Source organism: Aedes albopictus, chromosome 2 (genome assembly GCF_035046485.1).
Source record: "Aedes albopictus strain Foshan chromosome 2, AalbF5, whole genome shotgun sequence".
NCBI classification, from domain to species: Eukaryota; Metazoa; Arthropoda; class Insecta; order Diptera; family Culicidae; genus Aedes; species Aedes albopictus.
In genome coordinates, this window is record NC_085137.1 from 108,128,340 (window position 1) to 108,148,598 (window position 20,259).

The window sequence follows — 20,259 nt, forward strand, 5'->3', positions numbered from 1 at the left end:
TCTCACCAGAATCCTGGAAGGATTCTCACCAGAATCCTGGAAGGATTCTCACCAGAATCCTGGAAGGATTCTCACCAGAATCCTGGAAGGATTCTCACCAGAATCCTGGAAGGATTCTCACCAGAATCCTGGAAGGATTCTCACCAGAATCCTGGAAGGATTCTCACCAGAATCCTGGAAGGATTCTCACCAGAATCCTGGAAGGATTCTCACCAGAATCCTGGAAGGATTCTCACCAGAATCCTGGAAGGATTCTCACCAGAATCCTGGAAGGATTCTCACCAGAATCCTGGAAGGATTCTCATCAGAATCTGTGAGGATTCTCACCAGAATCCTGGAAGGATTCTCACAAGAATCGTGGAAGGATTCTCATCAGAATCCTGTAAGGATTCTCATCAGAATCATGTGAGGATTCTCATCAGATTCCTGTGAGGATTCTCACCAGAATCCTGTGAGGATTCTCACCAGAATCCTGTGAGGATTCTCACCAGAATCCTGTGAGGATTCTCACCAGAATCCTGAAAGGATTCTCACCAGAATCCTGTGAGGATTCTCACCAGAATCCTGAAAGGATTCTCACCAGAATCCTGTGAGGATTCTCACAAGAATCCTGTGAGGATTCTCACCAGAATCCTGTGAGGATTCTCACCAGAATCCTGTGAGGATTCTCACCAGAATCCTGTGAGGATTCTCACCAGAATCCTGTGAGGATTCTCACCAGAATCCTGTGAGGATTCTCACCAGAATCCTGTGAGGATTCTCACCAGAATCCTGTGAGGATTCTCACCAGAATCCTGTGAGGATTCTCACCAGAATCCTGTGAGGATTCTTACCAGAATCCTGTGAGGATTCTCACCAGAATCCTGTGAAAATTCTCACCAGAATCCTGTGAGGATTCTCACCAGAATCCTGTGAGGATTCTCACCAGAATCCTGTGAGGATTCTCACCAGAATCCTGTGAGGATTCTCACCAGAGTCCTGTGAGGATTCTCACCTGAATACTGTGAGGATTCTGACAAGAATCCTGTGAGGATTCTCACCAGAATCCTGTGAGGATTCTCACCAGAATTCTGGGAGGATTCTCACCACAATATTGGGAGGATTCTCATCGGAATTTTGAGAGGATTCTCACCAGAATCCTGGGAGGATTCCCACCAGGATACTGGATTTCCACCAGAATCCTAGAAGGAATCTTGCCTGAATGCTGTGAAAATTCCTGACAGCATCCAGTGAGGAGATTCTTACCAAAATCCTTGAAGGATTCTCACAACAATACCATGAGGATTTACACCAGAATCATATGATGATTCTCACCAGAATCCTGCGAAAAATCTCAATAGATTCCTTTGATGATTCTCACCTCAATCTCCGGCGGATTTTTACCAGAAGTTTGCAAGTGTTCTCATCAAATTATGCAAGGATATTCACCTACATTCTGCAAGGATTCTCACCAGAATCCTGCTAGGATTCTCTCCAGAAACATGGTAGGGTTCTCACATGAATCCTTCGAGGATTCTCACCGTAATCCTGACAGGATTCTCACCAAAATCGTGGAAGTATTCTCACCAGAATCCTGAGAGGATTCACATCATAAATTTGTGAGGATTCTCACCATAACCTTGGGACGATACCAACCAGTTTTTTTTTAGAATTCTGTAAGGATGCTCGTCAAAATTTTGGGAGGACTCTTATCAGAATCCTGTGAGGATTCTCACTAAAATGCAGGAAGAATTTTCACCAGAACCCAAGAAGGATTCTCACATGGGCCAATGAAGGATTTCACAATAATCCAAGCGGGATTCTCACGATTCTGGTGAGGATCCTCACAGGATTCTGTTGAGAATCCTCACAGGATTCTGGTGGGAATCTTCACAGGATTCTGGTGGGAATCTTCATAGGATTCCGTTGAGAATCCTCACTTGATCATAGTGAGAATCTTCGAAGGGTTTTGGTGATAATCCTCGCAGAATTCTGGTGGGAATCCTTACAAGATTTTGGTGAGAATCATAATAGGATTCTGGTGGAAATCTTCCCAGGGTTCTGGTGAGAATCCTCACAGGATTTTGATGAAAATTCTTACAGAATTTTGGTGAGAATGCTTCCAGGTTTCTAGTGAGAAATCTCCAAGGATTGTGGCGAGAATTCTCACAGAACTCTTGTGAGAATCCTCACAGAATTCTGGTGAGAATCGTTACTGAATTCTGCTGAGAATTTTAACTGGATTCTGTTGAGAATTCTTACAAGATTCTTATGAGAATCTTCACAGGATTCTTATATAGGTCACAAGATTGTAGCTAGAACTCTCTCAGGATTATGGTGAGAATCCTCGCATGATTGAAATAGATTGTCTGTGAAATCCTGCAAAATTTTACTCAATAATGCCATAACAAAATAAACGTTGCAAGGCAGAAGATTACAGTATTGCTAAGCTATGAGTACTTTTTCTGCAGCCTACTCATGTGAGCAGTCTTAGCAAACGACCAGACCTTAATCCTTCAACGTGTTCAAACACGATGTAATCGAGGTGATTATCCCTCGGTCAAAAATGGATGACCAAAATGGGTTGGCCCTGGTTAGTTTCTCTATTCTTCTTCACCTCTTGGCACCGCTCGTGCCTAGTAGTTTTTAGACTCGCCCCATCAGTTTTGCGAAAATATGCCACCTCGGCCTTTGTGTGCTGATGGACAGAAGGTGTTGAACCCAAACCATAGTGTGATGGTAGGTAATCCACTTTTAGAACGAGGGTTTATCCGAGCAAACTGCGTTGTAATTTTTACACAATTATTTTGTCTGGGCACTGACAGCTGTGGAGTCGTTCAATATTTCATTTTATGTACACAGCTTGTATGTTGGATGCTCGTAGAATAATATGTCAGTCTCTTGTTATCAGCCCAACGAAAAAAAGGGTTTGCAAGAATAAAGAGATGAGATAAATGACTAGAAGTGAAGTATCGACGATAATATTATGGCTTTTGCTTGATTGATTTCTTGTTTATTTTTTGTTACCTAATAATATTTCATATCTCTGACTCCCAACATTAATCTTAAAATATCTAAAAAACATAATTTGTAATTTGTAGATCAAACAAATAGGGTATGTGTGCCATCAGTAATCTAACGCTCCCATATTCATCCTATTCGAAAACAAGCAATTATGGCACCGATTGATTCCGTTCTTTTTGTTTTCATGGGTGCTCACTTCTAACAAAAAATACAAAAATAAGAAACAAAACAAACAGCGCTTCAATCCTTTGTTTTTCGTAGGTTGAAAATGGGAGCCACATGCTCAATAAGGGAACCAATACCCTAGATCGCTGGTACTTGGAAGATTTGACAGAAGCGAAACCTAATAGAATGATAAACGAGATTGTTCAGTCTTGAGCTGAAAAGCTCGATAATAAAAATATTGATTAGTTTTGTTAATTATCATTTGTTCAACTTTTGTCAATTATTTTCTTAAACTTTCCCAGAAAAACGATTGAACGGAGTTTTTTTTAATATAACTTATAGTTTCTATGGGCGTATTAAATACACTACCCAACTAAACACACTTCATATAAAGCTTTCCTTCTATACACTGCATTCCACCCCCGGCAACAAGAAACGTAGTCTCACTAACAAAATTGTTCGCACTGTTTTACCTACTTTTCGACCCAGACCCAGCAGCGCAAATTCTGCAATATTTCAAAAGTATAAAGTTTCAAACGTTCAATTTTCTGCCGGTACATGCCAGCTGGAAACCGAGTGCCCAGAACGAAAATCACTGCGTAAACTTTCGCTTCGATCAAACCGCAGTTAGCAGATGGTTGGCGGCGGCGGTGGCAATGAAGCGCCATTCCGAGGAGAGTTATACGAATACGCCCGTAGAATCAGGAAAAAATGGTGGAATTTGAAAGAAAACAATTTTTTGGACGTTCTTATAGGCTGAATTGATCATGAGAAAGTTTTTTTTTCGAAAAAAAACTCTTTAAAATTAAATGAAAAAAAAAAATCAGTCCAGGACTTTTTTTTACTTTTAATTAAAAATAAATCATTGACCTATTTAAAAAAAAGGATGACGCCTTTTTTCAGTTTACTAAATTATTGTTTTATTATTGATCTTTATTATCGAGATTTTCAGCCCCGTAATTTTTCTGATTCCAATTTGTGTTGTTGCACTTCTTTTTTTAAGTTGTTGCAACCATTCAACCCGATGGCGGCGCCGACACTCGGAAATAAAAGCCTCACAATTTTTCGCGAAAAATATTTCGAACGTTTTTGGGGCCGGATCCCTGTACGGTACGGAACAAGCGTGGGTGGTTCCAAACTTTTACGGCCTTCGCCTGCTCGTTCGCGCGCATACTGGAACCACAAATCATGCTCTATATGATGCTTTCAAAAAAGTATTTTTTTGTCGAAAAACTTTCGCAGCACAACCGTCGGGCTCGTCGGATTCGGCCGCCTCTATGCCGAGGGTAGACTCTAAACGAGATATTGGATGACTAGACCGACCGACTAGCGAGTATTGTGGACTTCCGTGCCCCTTGTGGTGAATTGGCTGCTGGAAACAGGTCAAAATCGTTTCGGGCGGCAAAGGGATATTATTTTAAAATTCAGGATATTAATATCGCATCTGTTATTCCAGATAACAACCAGATGCGCGATTTGTGTGCATGTATATTGTATATGTTTTTGGAGGACTGCGATATCACTCGGAACGGAAGCTCGAAACAGGATAGAGAGGACTTTTTATTGGAATGTCAACCGTGGAAAGTGTCTCCTGGCGATTCAGCGGGTTGCGGTTGCTGTCCCAAATTTCATGGGGATTTGGGAGGAGAAGTTTTCTACCACTCATCAATCATTTCATTTAGTAAAATATTTCTCTTTTTGGCGATGCCATTTTCGAGGTCAAAACGATTGTGTCAAATTATACGTTGATAAGCTGTCACAGCAGAGGTGGAGTGAAGTGAGGGAGGTTGACTTTTTAAATTTAAAGATTTAAAATATTATAGTGCTTGAGTATCACGATTATGTAGGAATCTGCTTAAAATCCTCAATGCATTCTGATAAGCATCCTATAAAAATCGGGCGTAAAACCTCTGAGAATCTAAGTAAAAATCGGATGAAAATTCTCAGTGGATTCCAACGAAAAACTTTGATGGATTCTCTGTGAGGTTTCTCATAAGATAGGGATAAGAATCCTCACGGCATTCTGTTGGGAATCTTACGAAGATTTTGGTGAAAGCTCTTCGAGGATCTGGTAAGTATTCTCCTAAAACTCTGGTGAGAATCTTCCTAGAATACTGGTAAGAATCCCGAATAAAAAATACAGTAGAAAAACCGAACGTTGTATTGTAACAGTACTATTTAGAACCATATTTTTACAATAGACACCACTGTTAAAATAAAAATACAAAAACAAAAAGATGTAATGTAGACACCCATACCGTGAATTGTAAATAAGATTTTTACAATATATTATACAGGTTGTTAAGTATCGTAACAATATAAAAAAATATTTTTCCCCATATATATTTTTTTTGCAAAACCATACATTTTATTGTTAATGAATTGTTCAAAATACTGATACGTGGGTTTAAATATACTATACATTGTATGGTACATGAATGGTTTCAAACAATAAAATGTACCGTAAATAAATTGTTTTTAATTGTAATTTCACTACTGGTTATACATTTAATCAAATGGTTTTGGAATGGTTCTCTTTTGTTATGTTGTATTGTTTTACATTACATAAACCATATATTGTTATATTATCTTGTCATTTTCGTTCTCTTAATGGCATCTTAGGCTTACTAGATTCATTAGAATGCGCTTTGGGAATTCTCCAGAGTGTTTTGGATAACCCTTCATATATAGGATCGCCCACGTCTAAGTCTGAGTAGTCTCTGATTGCATTAACAGTTGAAGCTTAGGCTCCCATGCCCACCAGCCAGATAACCGGGTTTTGCAAACTAAGCATTATTTGTGGCAACACTTTGAGCGGCATGATGGAACTATGCCGAGCGCGCTAATTGTTATTAGACCACTAATGTAGTTGCATGAAGTGGGTGACGAGGTACATAAGTATTATCGTCGCACCACCAAATCGAAGTCGTCGCCTGAAGCACATGCGAAGTTGCAGCTGCGAAGTAAATTTGAATCTATTTTTTCTGTTGCACATCATTAAGCTAATTAGGAGCTACAATATGCACTAATCCAAATTGAGTTGCGACAATTCAAAGTAGGTTAAAAATCAATTTTCGCACGTTCGGTCACTTCGGATTTTGACCAAAAGCATAATATCATTACAGCGTGCTTAACCGTTATTGCAATATTGAGGCACCAGTTTGATTAAAGTTTGAAATACATAACAACTCATGAGAAAACTGTCAAGTTCGATTCAAATATAAGTTAGGTTAAAAAGCGAACCCGCAGACGAACCTATATTAGAAGTCAATTCAGTGTTCAGTCCAGTCCATATGTTAAAGATGGCTCTACGTCAAAGATAAAGTTTGTCAACAGCATTTGATTCGATTGTGGTCGAAGACAAGTTCACATGAGAGAAGAGGAGAAAACTCCCCTAAATGCAAATACAGAAAGAATAGTGTTGAACTCATCCACTGATTTACGGTAATCTGACCTGCATCTTTCCGGGTTGGCCAACATTCGTATTTCTCTCATCGCACTCTACACACCTAGCCCGCCATATCTCTTGGACCCCTGCTTGGACCTGCAGTTCTTAGGACATCTGGTTTACCACTGATTTAAACATGTTATTGACTTTAAATTGATGTTTATACTTATTCACTTTTTTCTCTTTCCTTTCCTTTGCATCAAAAAAGTCCTAAACATCAACAAAACAAAGCACGGAAAAAATCTCAAACTGAATAAAAAATTAAAAATTCACGGAAAAATAATGTTTCGGAAAAGTGAATGGCTCAAACGTAAGAAAAACAGTATAATATATTGTTACATAAAAATCCAATGTAAATGTATAGTATAGCGAACCATTTCATTACAATACACTTCATTGTAGCTGGAACACTGTATGGTGCAGGAATGGTTTTCACCAAACACCCTATGGTTAGTTTTTATCCGGGATCCTTCCCATGGATCATCGAAAGATTTTTGTGAAAAATCTACTTTTAACCAAAAGCCTTATAAGACTGCGAAAACATCCCGTACTAGATTCTGATGAGAAATCTCTCAGGAATCTTCTGAGAAGCCTCTCAGAATTGTGGAAAGAATCCTTTCAGGATTCTAAAGAGAATCCTCTCTAGATTCTGAAAAAAAAACCCTCCAAGGACCCAGAATCTTGTAAAGATGCTCTTCTCAATCCTGGGAATATTCACTCCAGAACCTTGCGAGGATTCTCACCAGGATTTCGCGAGAATTTACACCAGTGTTCTGAGAGGATTGTCACCAGAATCCTGTAAGAACTCTCACCAGAATCCTTTGTGAATTCTCACACGAACCGAGTGAGAAATCTCACCAGAATGATGCGAGGGTTCTCACCCGAAACCAGAGAGGATTCTTGCCAACATCCTTAAAGGGAATCCCACCAAAATCCTGCGAGGGTTCTTATCGGAATCCTGTGTTTATTCTTCCTAGAATCCTGTGACGATTATTACCAGAATTCTATGAAGATTCTCACCAAAACCATGTGAGGATTCCAATAAGAATCCTTTGGGAATTCTCACCAGAATCCTGTGACGATTCTCACCAGAATCCTGGAAGGATTCTCACCAGAATCCTGGAAGGATTCTCACCAGAATCCTGGAAGGATTCTCACCAGAATCCTGGAAGGATTCTCACCAGAATCCTGGAAGGATTCTCACCAGAATCCTGGAAGGATTCTCACCAGAATCCTGGAAGGATTCTCACCAGAATCCTGGAAGGATTCTCACCAGAATCCTGGAAGGATTCTCACCAGAATCCTGGAAGGATTCTCACCAGAATCCTGGAAGGATTCTCACCAGAATCCTGGAAGGATTCTCACCAGAATCCTGGAAGGATTCTCACCAGAATCCTGGAAGGATTCTCACCAGAATCCTGGAAGGATTCTCACCAGAATCCTGGAAGGATTCTCACCAGAATCCTGGAAGGATTCTCACCAGAATCCTGGAAGGATTCTCACCAGAATCCTGGAAGGATTCTCACCAGAATCCTGGAAGGATTCTCACCAGAATCCTGGAAGGATTCTCACCAGAATCCTGGAAGGATTCTCACCAGAATCCTGGAAGGATTCTCACCAGAATCCTGGAAGGATTCTCACCAGAATCCTGGAAGGATTCTCACCAGAATCCTGGAAGGATTCTCACCAGAATCCTGGAAGGATTCTCACCAGAATCCTGGAAGGATTCTCACCAGAATCCTGGAAGGATTCTCACCAGAATCCTGGAAGGATTCTCACCAGAATCCTGGAAGGATTCTCACCAGAATCCTGGAAGGATTCTCACCAGAATCCTGGAAGGATTCTCACCAGAATCCTGGAAGGATTCTCACCAGAATCCTGGAAGGATTCTCACCAGAATCCTGGAAGGATTCTCACCAGAATCCTGGAAGGATTCTCACCAGAATCCTGGAAGGATTCTCACCAGAATCCTGGAAGGATTCTCACCAGAATCCTGGAAGGATTCTCACCAGAATCCTGGAAGGATTCTCACCAGAATCCTGGAAGGATTCTCACCAGAATCCTGGAAGGATTCTCACCAGAATCCTGGAAGGATTCTCACCAGAATCCTGGAAGGATTCTCACCAGAATCCTGGAAGGATTCTCACCAGAATCCTGGAAGGATTCTCACCAGAATCCTGGAAGGATTCTCACCAGAATCCTGGAAGGATTCTCACCAGAATCCTGGAAGGATTCTCACCAGAATCCTGGAAGGATTCTCACCAGAATCCTGGAAGGATTCTCACCAGAATCCTGGAAGGATTCTCACCAGAATCCTGGAAGGATTCTCACCAGAATCCTGGAAGGATTCTCACCAGAATCCTGGAAGGATTCTCACCAGAATCCTGGAAGGATTCTCACCAGAATCCTGGAAGGATTCTCACCAGAATCCTGGAAGGATTCTCACCAGAATCCTGGAAGGATTCTCACCAGAATCCTGGAAGGATTCTCACCAGAATCCTGGAAGGATTCTCACCAGAATCCTGGAAGGATTCTCACCAGAATCCTGGAAGGATTCTCACCAGAATCCTGGAAGGATTCTCACCAGAATCCTGGAAGGATTCTCACCAGAATCCTGGAAGGATTCTCACCAGAATCCTGGAAGGATTCTCACCAGAATCCTGGAAGGATTCTCACCAGAATCCTGGAAGGATTCTCACCAGAATCCTGGAAGGATTCTCACCAGAATCCTGGAAGGATTCTCACCAGAATCCTGGAAGGATTCTCACCAGAATCCTGGAAGGATTCTCACCAGAATCCTGGAAGGATTCTCACCAGAATCCTGGAAGGATTCTCACCAGAATCCTGGAAGGATTCTCACCAGAATCCTGGAAGGATTCTCACCAGAATCCTGGAAGGATTCTCACCAGAATCCTGGAAGGATTCTCACCAGAATCCTGGAAGGATTCTCACCAGAATCCTGGAAGGATTCTCACCAGAATCCTGGAAGGATTCTCACCAGAATCCTGGAAGGATTCTCACCAGAATCCTGGAAGGATTCTCACCAGAATCCTGGAAGGATTCTCACCAGAATCCTGGAAGGATTCTCACCAGAATCCTGGAAGGATTCTCACCAGAATCCTGGAAGGATTCTCACCAGAATCCTGGAAGGATTCTCACCAGAATCCTGGAAGGATTCTCACCAGAATCCTGGAAGGATTCTCACCAGAATCCTGGAAGGATTCTCACCAGAATCCTGGAAGGATTCTCACCAGAATCCTGGAAGGATTCTCACCAGAATCCTGGAAGGATTCTCACCAGAATCCTGGAAGGATTCTCACCAGAATCCTGGAAGGATTCTCACCAGAATCCTGGAAGGATTCTCACCAGAATCCTGGAAGGATTCTCACCAGAATCCTGGAAGGATTCTCACCAGAATCCTGGAAGGATTCTCACCAGAATCCTGGAAGGATTCTCACCAGAATCCTGGAAGGATTCTCACCAGAATCCTGGAAGGATTCTCACCAGAATCCTGGAAGGATTCTCACCAGAATCCTGGAAGGATTCTCACCAGAATCCTGGAAGGATTCTCACCAGAATCCTGGAAGGATTCTCACCAGAATCCTGGAAGGATTCTCACCAGAATCCTGGAAGGATTCTCACCAGAATCCTGGAAGGATTCTCACCAGAATCCTGGAAGGATTCTCACCAGAATCCTGGAAGGATTCTCACCAGAATCCTGGAAGGATTCTCACCAGAATCCTGGAAGGATTCTCACCAGAATCCTGGAAGGATTCTCACCAGAATCCTGGAAGAATTCTCACCAGAATCCTGGAAGGATTCTCACCAGAATCCTGGAAGGATTCTCACCAGAATCCTGGAAGGATTCTCACCAGAATCCTGGAAGGATTCTCACCAGAATCCTGGAAGGATTCTCACCAGAATCCTGGAAGGATTCTCACCAGAATCCTGGAAGGATTCTCACCAGAATCCTGGAAGGATTCTCACCAGAATCCTGGAAGGATTCTCACCAGAATCCTGGAAGGATTCTCACCAGAATCCTGGAAGGATTCTCACCAGAATCCTGGAAGGATTCTCACCAGAATCCTGGAAGGATTCTCACCAGAATCCTGGAAGGATTCTCACCAGAATCCTGGAAGGATTCTCACCAGAATCCTGGAAGGATTCTCACCAGAATCCTGGAAGGATTCTCACCAGAATCCTGGAAGGATTCTCACCAGAATCCTGGAAGGATTCTCATCAGAATCCTGGAAGGATTCTCATCAGAATCCTGGAAGGATTCTCACCAGAATCCTGGAAGGATTCTCACCAGAATCCTGGAAGGATTCTCACCAGAATCCTGGAAGGATTCTCACCAGAATCCTGGAAGGATTCTCACCAGAATCCTGGAAGGATTCTCACCAGAATCCTGGAAGGATTCTCACCAGAATCCTGGAAGGATTCTCACCAGAATCCTGGAAGGATTCTCACCAGAATCCTGGAAGGATTCTCACCAGAATCCTGGAAGGATTCTCACCAGAATCCTGGAAGGATTCTCACCAGAATCCTGGAAGGATTCTCACCAGAATCCTGGAAGGATTCTCACCAGAATCCTGGAAGGATTCTCACCAGAATCCTGGAAGGATTCTCACCAGAATCCTGGAAGGATTCTCACCAGAATCCTGGAAGGATTCTCACCAGAATCCTGGAAGGATTCTCACCAGAATCCTGGAAGGATTCTCACCAGAATCCTGGAAGGATTCTCACCAGAATCCTGGAAGGATTCTCACTAGAATCCTGGAAGGATTCTCACCAGAATCCTGGAAGGATTCTCACCAGAATCCTGGAAGGATTCTCACCAGAATCCTGGAAGGATTCTCACCAGAATCCTGGAAGGATTCTCACCAGAATCCTGGAAGGATTCTCACCAGAATCCTGGAAGGATTCTCACCAGAATCCTGGAAGGATTCTCACCAGAATCCTGGAAGGATTCTCACCAGAATCCTGGAAGGATTCTCACCAGAATCCTGGAAGGATTCTCACCAGAATCCTGGAAGGATTCTCACCAGAATCCTGGAAGGATTCTCACCAGAATCCTGGAAGGATTCTCACCAGAATCCTGGAAGGATTCTCACCAGAATCCTGGAAGGATTCTCACCAGAATCCTGGAAGGATTCTCACCAGAATCCTGGAAGGATTCTCACCAGAATCCTGGAAGGATTCTCACCAGAATCCTGGAAGGATTCTCACCAGAATCCTGGAAGGATTCTCACCAGAATCCTGGAAGGATTCTCACCAGAATCCTGGAAGGATTCTCACCAGAATCCTGGAAGGATTCTCACCAGAATCCTGTGAGGATTCTCACCAGAATCCTGGAAGGATTCTCACCAGAATCCTGGAAGGATTCTCACCAGAATCCTGGAAGGATTCTCACCAGAATCCTGGAAGGATTCTCACCAGAATCCTGGAAGGATTCTCACCAGAATCCTGGAAGGATTCTCACCAGAATCCTGGAAGGATTCTCACCAGAATCCTGGAAGGATTCTCACCAGAATCCTGGAAGGATTCTCACCAGAATCCTGGAAGGATTCTCACCAGAATCCTGGAAGGATTCTCACCAGAATCCTGGAAGGATTCTCACCAGAATCCTGGAAGGATTCTCACCAGAATCCTGGAAGGATTCTCACCAGAATCCTGGAAGGATTCTCACCAGAATCCTGGAAGGATTCTCACCATCCTGGAAGGATTCTCACCAGAATCCTGGAAGGATTCTCACCAGAATCCTGGAAGGATTCTCACCAGAATCCTGGAAGGATTCTCACCAGAATCCTGGAAGGATTCTCACCTGAATCCTGGAAGGATTCTCACCAGAATCCTGGAAGGATTCTCACCAGAATCCTGGAAGGATTCTCACCAGAATCCTGGAAGGATTCTCACCAAAATCCTGTAAGGATTCTCACCAGAATCCTGTAAGGATTCTCACCAGAATCCTGTAAGGATTCTCACCAGAATCCTGTAAGGATTCTCACCAGAATCCTGTACGGATTCTCACCAGAATCCTGTAAGGATTCTCACCAGAATCCTGTAAGGATTCTCACCAGAATCTTGTAAGGATTCTCACCAGAATCCTGTAAGGATTCTCACCAGAATCCTGTAAGGATTCTCACCAGAATCCTGTAAGAATTCTCACCAGAATCCTGTAAGGATTCTCACCAGAATCCTGTAAGGATTCTCACCAGAATCCTGTAAGGATTCTCACCAGAATCCTGTAAGGATTCTCACCAGAATCCTGTAAGGATTCTCACCAGAATCCTGTAAGGATTCTCACCAGAATCCTGTAAGGATTCTCACCAGAATCCTGTAAGGATTCTCACCAGAATCCTGTAAGGATTCCCACCAGAATCCTGTAAGGATTCTCACCAGAATCCTGTAAGGATTCTCACCAGAATCCTATAAGGATTCCCACCAGAATCCTGTAAGGATTCCCACCAGAATCCTGTAAGGATTCTCACCAGAATCCTGTAAGGATTCTCACCAGAATCCTATAAGGATTCCCACCAGAATCCTGTAAGGATTCTCACCAGATTCCTGTAAGGATTCTCACCAGAATCCTGTAAGGATTCTCACCAGAATCCTGTAAGGATTCTCACCAGAATCCTGTAAGGATTCTCACCAGAATCCTGTAAGGATTCTCACCAGAATCCTGTAAGGATTCTCACCAGAATCCTGTAAGGATTCTCACCAGAATCCTGTAAGGATTCTCACCAGAATCCTGTAAGGATTCTCACCAGAATCCTGTAAGGATTCTCACCAGAATCCTGTAAGGATTCTCACCAGAATCCTGTAAGGATTCTCACCAGAATCCTGTAAGGATTCTCACCAGAATCCTGTAAGGATTCTCACCAGAATCCTGTAAGGATTCTCACCAGAATCCTGTAAGGATTCTCACCAGAATCCTGTAAGGATTCTCACCAGAATCCTGTAAGGATTCTCACCAGAATCCTGTAAGGATTCTCACCAGAATCCTGTAAGGATTCTCACCAGAATCCTGTAAGGATTCTCACCAGAACCCTGTAAGGATTCTCACCAGAACCCTGTAAGGATTCTCACCAGAACCCTGTAAGGATTCTCACCAGAATCCTGTAAGGATTCTCACCAGAATCCTGTAAGGATTCTCACCAGAATCCTGTAAGGATTCTCACCAGAATCCTGTAAGGATTCTCACCAGAATCCTGTAAGGATTCTCACCAGAATCCTGTAAGGATTCTCACCAGAATCCTGTAAGGATTCTCACCAGAATCCTGTAAGGATTCTCACCAGAATCCTGTAAGGATTCTCACCAGAATCCTGGCCGGATTCTCACCAGAATCCTGGCCGGATTCTCACCAGAATCCTGGCCGGATTCTCACCAGAATCCTGGCCGGATTCTCACCAGAATCCTGGCCGGATTCTCACCAGAATCCTGTAAGGATTCTCACCAGAATCCTGTAAGGATTCTCACCAGAATCCTGTAAGGATTCTCACCAGAATCCTGTAAGGATTCTCACCAGAATCCTGTGAGGATTCTCACCAGAATCCTGTGAGGATTCTCACCAGAATCCTGTGAGGATTCTCACCAGAATCCTGTGAGGATTCTCACCAGAATCCTGTGAGGATTCTCACCAGAATCCTGTGAGGATTCTCACCAGAATCCTGTGAGGATTCTCACCAGAATCCTGTGAGGATTCTCACCAGAATCCTGTGAGGATTCTCACCAGAATCCTGTGAGGATTCTCACCAGAATCCTGTGAGGATTCTCACCAGAATCCTGTGAGGATTCTCACCAGAATCCTGTGAGGATTCTCACCAGAATCCTGTAAGGATTCTCACTAGAATCCTGTATGGACTCACACCAGAATCTTGAGAGGTTTCTCAGCATTATTACCAGAATAATATGAGATTTTCTATTAAAATCCTGTAAGGATTCTCACCAGAATGCTGTTAGAAATCCTGCGAGAATTCTCAAAAAAAAATCCAGTTAGGATTCTCAACTCATACGAGGATTCTCACTGGAATCCGGTGAGAATAACCACCGGAATTTTGTGAAGAAATCTAACAGAATGCGAGGAGTCTTACCGGAATCCTGTGAGTACGTAATCATGAGAGAATGTTCAAAGGATTCCTGTGAGGGTTTTCACCAGAGTCCTGTGAAGATTCTTACTGGAGCCTTGTAAGGATTCCCCACCAAAATCCTAAGATAATTCTCATCAGAATCCCGTGCGAATTCTTACTACAATTTTGTGAAAACTCTCACCAGAATCCTGTGGGGATTTCAACCGCAATTCTGTCAGGAGTCTCACCGAAATCTAGAAAAAAAATCCAAAAAAATATTCATCCCGGTTCATCCCGGAAAACTATTTATTTTTTTACTACCTTTTGTGGAAAAACAATAATAGACACATTTTGCTTACCCTTCTAAGTACTACCGAAACAATCAGTATTTTCTTAATGTAAGTGTCATTTTATACCTCTAGTAGTTAACAATGGATTATTCATATTGGTAAGCAATGAAATCCCGACCAATCAATTTAACGATTCATGCAAATTTTGAAAATACCTACGTGCTCAAACCTGAACGTGAAGATGATCAACACAGGTAATGATGAGGGAGTTAGTCGTACAGAAGGGGGGGGGGGTGGTTTACCACCAAAGAGATTTCACATTCCTGTGGCGAATGACAATAATGAATACAATGGGTGTTGCACAATCACATCCAAAAAACGTAGAAGCTTTTCATTCCATGATGGTAAGGGGGACCCATTCCATGGGTTTTCATTTGAGAATTTCCCGAATCAATGAGGGTACTAAGCCACATGCACCAACGTTCCTTGTGGACATGCTCGATCTTCGTTGAATATGGTTCACAAGGGAGGCGGAAAAGACGTATAGGGGCAGTTGGAATTCCAAGACGACAGAAGGGGGAGGGGGTGCGTGATTACTCTACTCACCGGCAACGAGCAAGGTTTGTCCAGCACAACGAGATCGTTGTCAACATAGATTATATTGATGGGGTGATCAAGAACGGGCGTCTCGTGCCTGTTTTTTTTTTCATTCGCGCGTGTTTGTGTGTTGGTTTGTTAAGACATTAATATTGGAGTGTACCCGTTACACAAGCATGTTTTCACAGTATTGTTGTGAAGATTCAGGATTCCGTTCCAAAGTTTGTGACGCGTGGTTGGTGCGGTGATTTTCGGTCCCCACCGACGGTGCCAGCGCGTTTGGTTTTTGTTCGATTTTTTTTTATTGGTTTTAGAACACACCACAATACCAGCACCAGTTATCACCAATATCATCACCATCATCATCATCATTAGAGGTCATCCAGTCAGGCAATTTAACATTCAACATTGCACAACCGTTCGTGTGGATAGCCAAGAGATTAGGTATTGCCGAGAGCCATCGATCAAAAAGAACAAAAAATCAAATGAAAATGAAAGAAAAGAAGAAAAACTTAGATGAGAAGATGTCGCTTGTGGAGCACGAATTAGGGGGAAGCTCATTTCAACTGTTTCCAAAAGAGTCAAACAGAGTCAGCCGAATCAACTGACAGCCAATAATTGTATGTAGAAATTGTGCTTTTTTCATTCTCGCATGGAGTAGATGCCGGCGTGTACGTGGATGGATGCTGGATAAATGCTAATTTTCTTTGAAAATGTCTGTAAAACCATGAGGTATGGCTATAATATCAATTTCGAATAGCTATGAAACGATTTCAAGCAATTAAATTCAGAATGGTATGAAAAATGATCTTATAAATCAGTGATTAATCTTTGGTCTGTTTCAATTTGCATGCAATTTCTGAATCAACACTTTTCCGACTGATATTTTCTTACGAATAGAACGCCCCTTCAAAAACGACATTTTTGTTATTTTGATAATGAAAAAAGTTGCTAACATATTTCCCAATTTGGTAGCATACATTCAAATTAGCCTTATCTGAAATGGACGACGCAACGGGAACAACACAATAATTTCTGCTACAATGTAAAATACGACCGAATGGTACCACACTTTCTCATGTCCTGATCCGCCAATTTATACCGATAAAAGCCAGAACCGATTAAAAAATCACACATAAACCACACACCGTGTAACGCGATTCAATCCGGACAGCTTAATGACTTCGGTCCGGTCCGGCCCGGTCCCGATGAGTCCTGGCCCTGACTTCAACTCCGACTCCAGTCCCAGGCTGAATTACTACTGGCTGAGGCTGCCTCTCTCTGTGCAGACGGCCGGATTTTACAAACATCCTGTGTTTTGCGTGCGTTCAACCAAAACCGGGTTAAATTTGGGGATAATTGCAGGTATTGAAAACGGATTTTGGGCCGGATCCCAATGGAGGCTCCGGTCTGGTATGGATGTGGCAGGATGGTGGCGGTCGGTCATGATGATGCGCGCTGAGAGGATGGTGAGAAAAACCTCACGTTTACGTTTGTTATTATTGCGGGTTATGAGGATGTGTCCCGAAGCTCAATTGTCCGGGGTTGAACGTGTGCTAAGAGATGTATGTGGGAAGGTAGGGTATGTCCTGTGTATGTGTGTACAATATTAAATGGCGGAAACCACACGGTATACTCTACCGAGGATTCTGCTGTCATTTCGTAAATGGTTACACGATTTGTGGGAAGCATTATGCTTTTTTGGGAAAATTGTTATGAATATAGAATCAAACGATCACACATATGAACACGCATGCATGCATATGCACACACAGGTTAGTGTGCATTCTGGTCCCAACGTATTGATTAGAGTGGGTCAACGTTGTATGGAGAATCTTTAAATTTGATCGTATCAACCCGGAACAAAGCTTTTTCAATCTATATTAGCGTCCAAAGCAACTGTGCAAAATTTGGGAGCGATTGGTTGCTCCCCGTATTCCGCATTGCAATTCAAATTTGTATGGAAGTTACTATGGGAAAACGTACTTTTTTGCATTTTACTCATAAGTCCCAAATTTTGCACAGTTGCTTTGGACGCTTCAATGAATCGAAAAAGCTTTGTTCCGAAAAATCGACTTTGTTGACCCAGTCTAATTGATACCATGGTGTTAAACGATTATGTTTTTGTTGTATCGTGAAACACATTTTGGGTGCAATTGATGCAATGGATTCCATTTTCCATTTCGAGATGGGATTACTTCTACGAAAGGTTTCTGAAACATGTTTTAGTTGAAACAATTTAGAAGGTGTTCCTAGATGCCCAAGTGCTTGGAAACACGTCCTGTACTTAATCTAGCGATGGATATGGATGGTTCTACAAACCGCTCTCACACAAACTTTAAATTGATTTTTGAATTATTTTCCGGGCTCAGTTTTTCATGCCATGTTTTATATTATTATTATTTTTTTCATGCGTCCCAATGGACTAGATGTACATATGTTTACTAGCCATTAGTTATCTTGTGGGTATAAGTTCAACGAGCGATTGATTTCATTTTTTCCACTTCACTTTTACTTTTGAACTGCATAGTTAAACATGTTCAAAATTAAAGAAAAAAAATATTTCTCCAGTTTTGCAAAAAAAAAATAAAAAAAAGCCCTCGGGTATTATTATCGGCAAGTTTTTTTTTTCTCTTCGTCATGTAGTTTTTTTGTTGGCCAAACTTCGTAGTAAAATTCAGTTCAAGAACAATACTGCCGAAAATACGTAAGTTCTCCTATATATGTACATGTTTTCGAAAACATAAAACTATGGGGACAAGCAATTTGCTTTTGAACTCCCCTACTTATGCATATATAAAGACAGATATGTGTATTTCGTCTGAGTCTAATAGACTTCATCAGTGTTGAGTGCTGGTCTTTTCTTTTTGTTATCATTTCCAACAAAAATTCAAAAAAAAGAAAAAGAAAATAAAAATAGAATGGGGTCGTATGTTTGATCGCCCTCAACAGTGCTTAAGAAGTGAATAGTCTTTACCCGAACAAAGCAAAAATATGATCAAGGACCGGTACAGTCGCAATGAATATACTTGGGTTTTCCCGTTATTGCAGTGCAAATGACATAAACACTAATTAAGTCGATAATAATAGTCACGCCTAATACTTCCTTACCAGCAAAATGATCGTTTTTGCATGTGTTGAGCAAATGTATCATTTCCGCAACCTCTCCCTCTTCTCAGCAAGTGAGAACGAATGATCTCCACCCAGTCGCTGAACGAGCCAACCGACCGAACGCAACTGATTCGTTTTTTCTTTGCTCCATTTGCATGCTCGCTCGTAGTAGATGACACCGTTGATAACTCGTCGAGATTCTCGAAGTTATCCAGACAGGAAACCCCGATCGAATGTAGGAGGTAACCCTTTATAACAATCCCGGGAGGAAAATTTCTAATCAATCTGAAGAAATGTCAGGAGAAATTATCCATATAAATTTGAAAATTTCAGAAAAATCTAAAGGGAAAGCCATCCCGGAAGAAATATTCAAATCCCATGAAAAGTTTAAGTAAAAGTTGGTCGATGATTTCTGGAAGGTAACATATGGCGAATTCCAAGAGGGATTCACGAATATTGGATAGTCTAGTGGTAATCTGGAAGCATCTCTGTGGAAGAAATACGTGGTCTGAAGTATTAGAGATACAAGTTAGTTACACATCAGTGAACAGTTTTGTCGAAGATTCCATTTCCGTCTTTATTTATAAATAGTGAAAATAACATTTTTTGCCCCGTTGTGTAGTGTGATTTCTTTTCAATATTCACAATAAGGCGAAATGGGCTACATCTCTACTTTTTTTTGTTTTCTATTTGTATTAAATAACGGTGCAACATTTATAAAAAACTTAATTTTTGCCTAGTGGAAAAAGTTTTTGAGTTTTGAAGAAACATTTTTATGGCTTTATTGGTCATTGTCTATTCAAAGAGCAAGGGAGTAGACGACGTTAGGCATAGGATTTACGCATCTGATGTATTGTTAATTTATGGTTTTCACGCCTAATTTTCACTTTCTAAAATAAAAAATTTCAATATCAAATTTTTCATTTCTACTCCCTTGCTCTTTGAGAAGACAATACCGATAGAGCCATTCAAGTTTCAAATACAAAATCTCATACGGTCGGAAAAATAATGAAAATTTCCCACCAGGAAAAATAGGAGATACCTTGTTCCTTTTACAAAATGTGCATGAAAGCTAATTTTGAAAACATTGCTTTGTTCTAGAACACAAAAATATTGAAAGTAAACAAAAAAAGAAAAAAAAAACATTCACCTTAATAGATAAGGGAAAATATTCTTTTGCATATAAGGTCGATGCAAATATTATTTTTCTTTTATGTCCGAGACCTCTTCTCGGGGACAAAAATAAATAAGGAACAAATAAAAACAAGTAAAAAAACTATTGAAAATTTTAAAATTATACCCACTATTGAAAACATATTTTTTAACTATTGAAACATTGTTGCTTGAAAACATGTTTTCTATTGAAAAATGGGCCGCCATGTTTTTTTAGCCCCTCCAATATTTTGGGATTTTAGAAGGGGGTGACATAAAACAAATCCTAAATAGCTATGACAAATCCTTGAAAAATTGCCTAATGATCCATTGATAACTAGAAACGTATAAGAAATTCATATAGCAGTAACTTGGATTCATAAAACATTTAGCAATAAAAAAATCCAGAATTCCATAAAATCG

At 41.4% G+C, this 20,259-nt stretch overlaps 1 protein-coding gene across 3 annotated transcripts in view; it reads right to left on the bottom strand.

Moving 5' to 3' along the window:
- LOC109421283 (pseudouridylate synthase RPUSD2) overlaps positions 1–20,259 on the bottom strand; it is a 646,492-nt gene that overhangs the window by 72,126 nt on the left and 554,107 nt on the right. The window contains exon 6 of one of the 3 annotated variants that reach the window (XM_062850211.1): positions 15,583–15,670. The exons of the other annotated variants lie outside the window; for them this stretch is intronic. Coding sequence (XP_062706195.1) covers positions 15,583–15,670 — 88 coding nt within the window. The remainder of the gene's footprint in view (positions 1–15,582; positions 15,671–20,259) is intronic. 3 annotated transcript variants of the gene reach the window in all.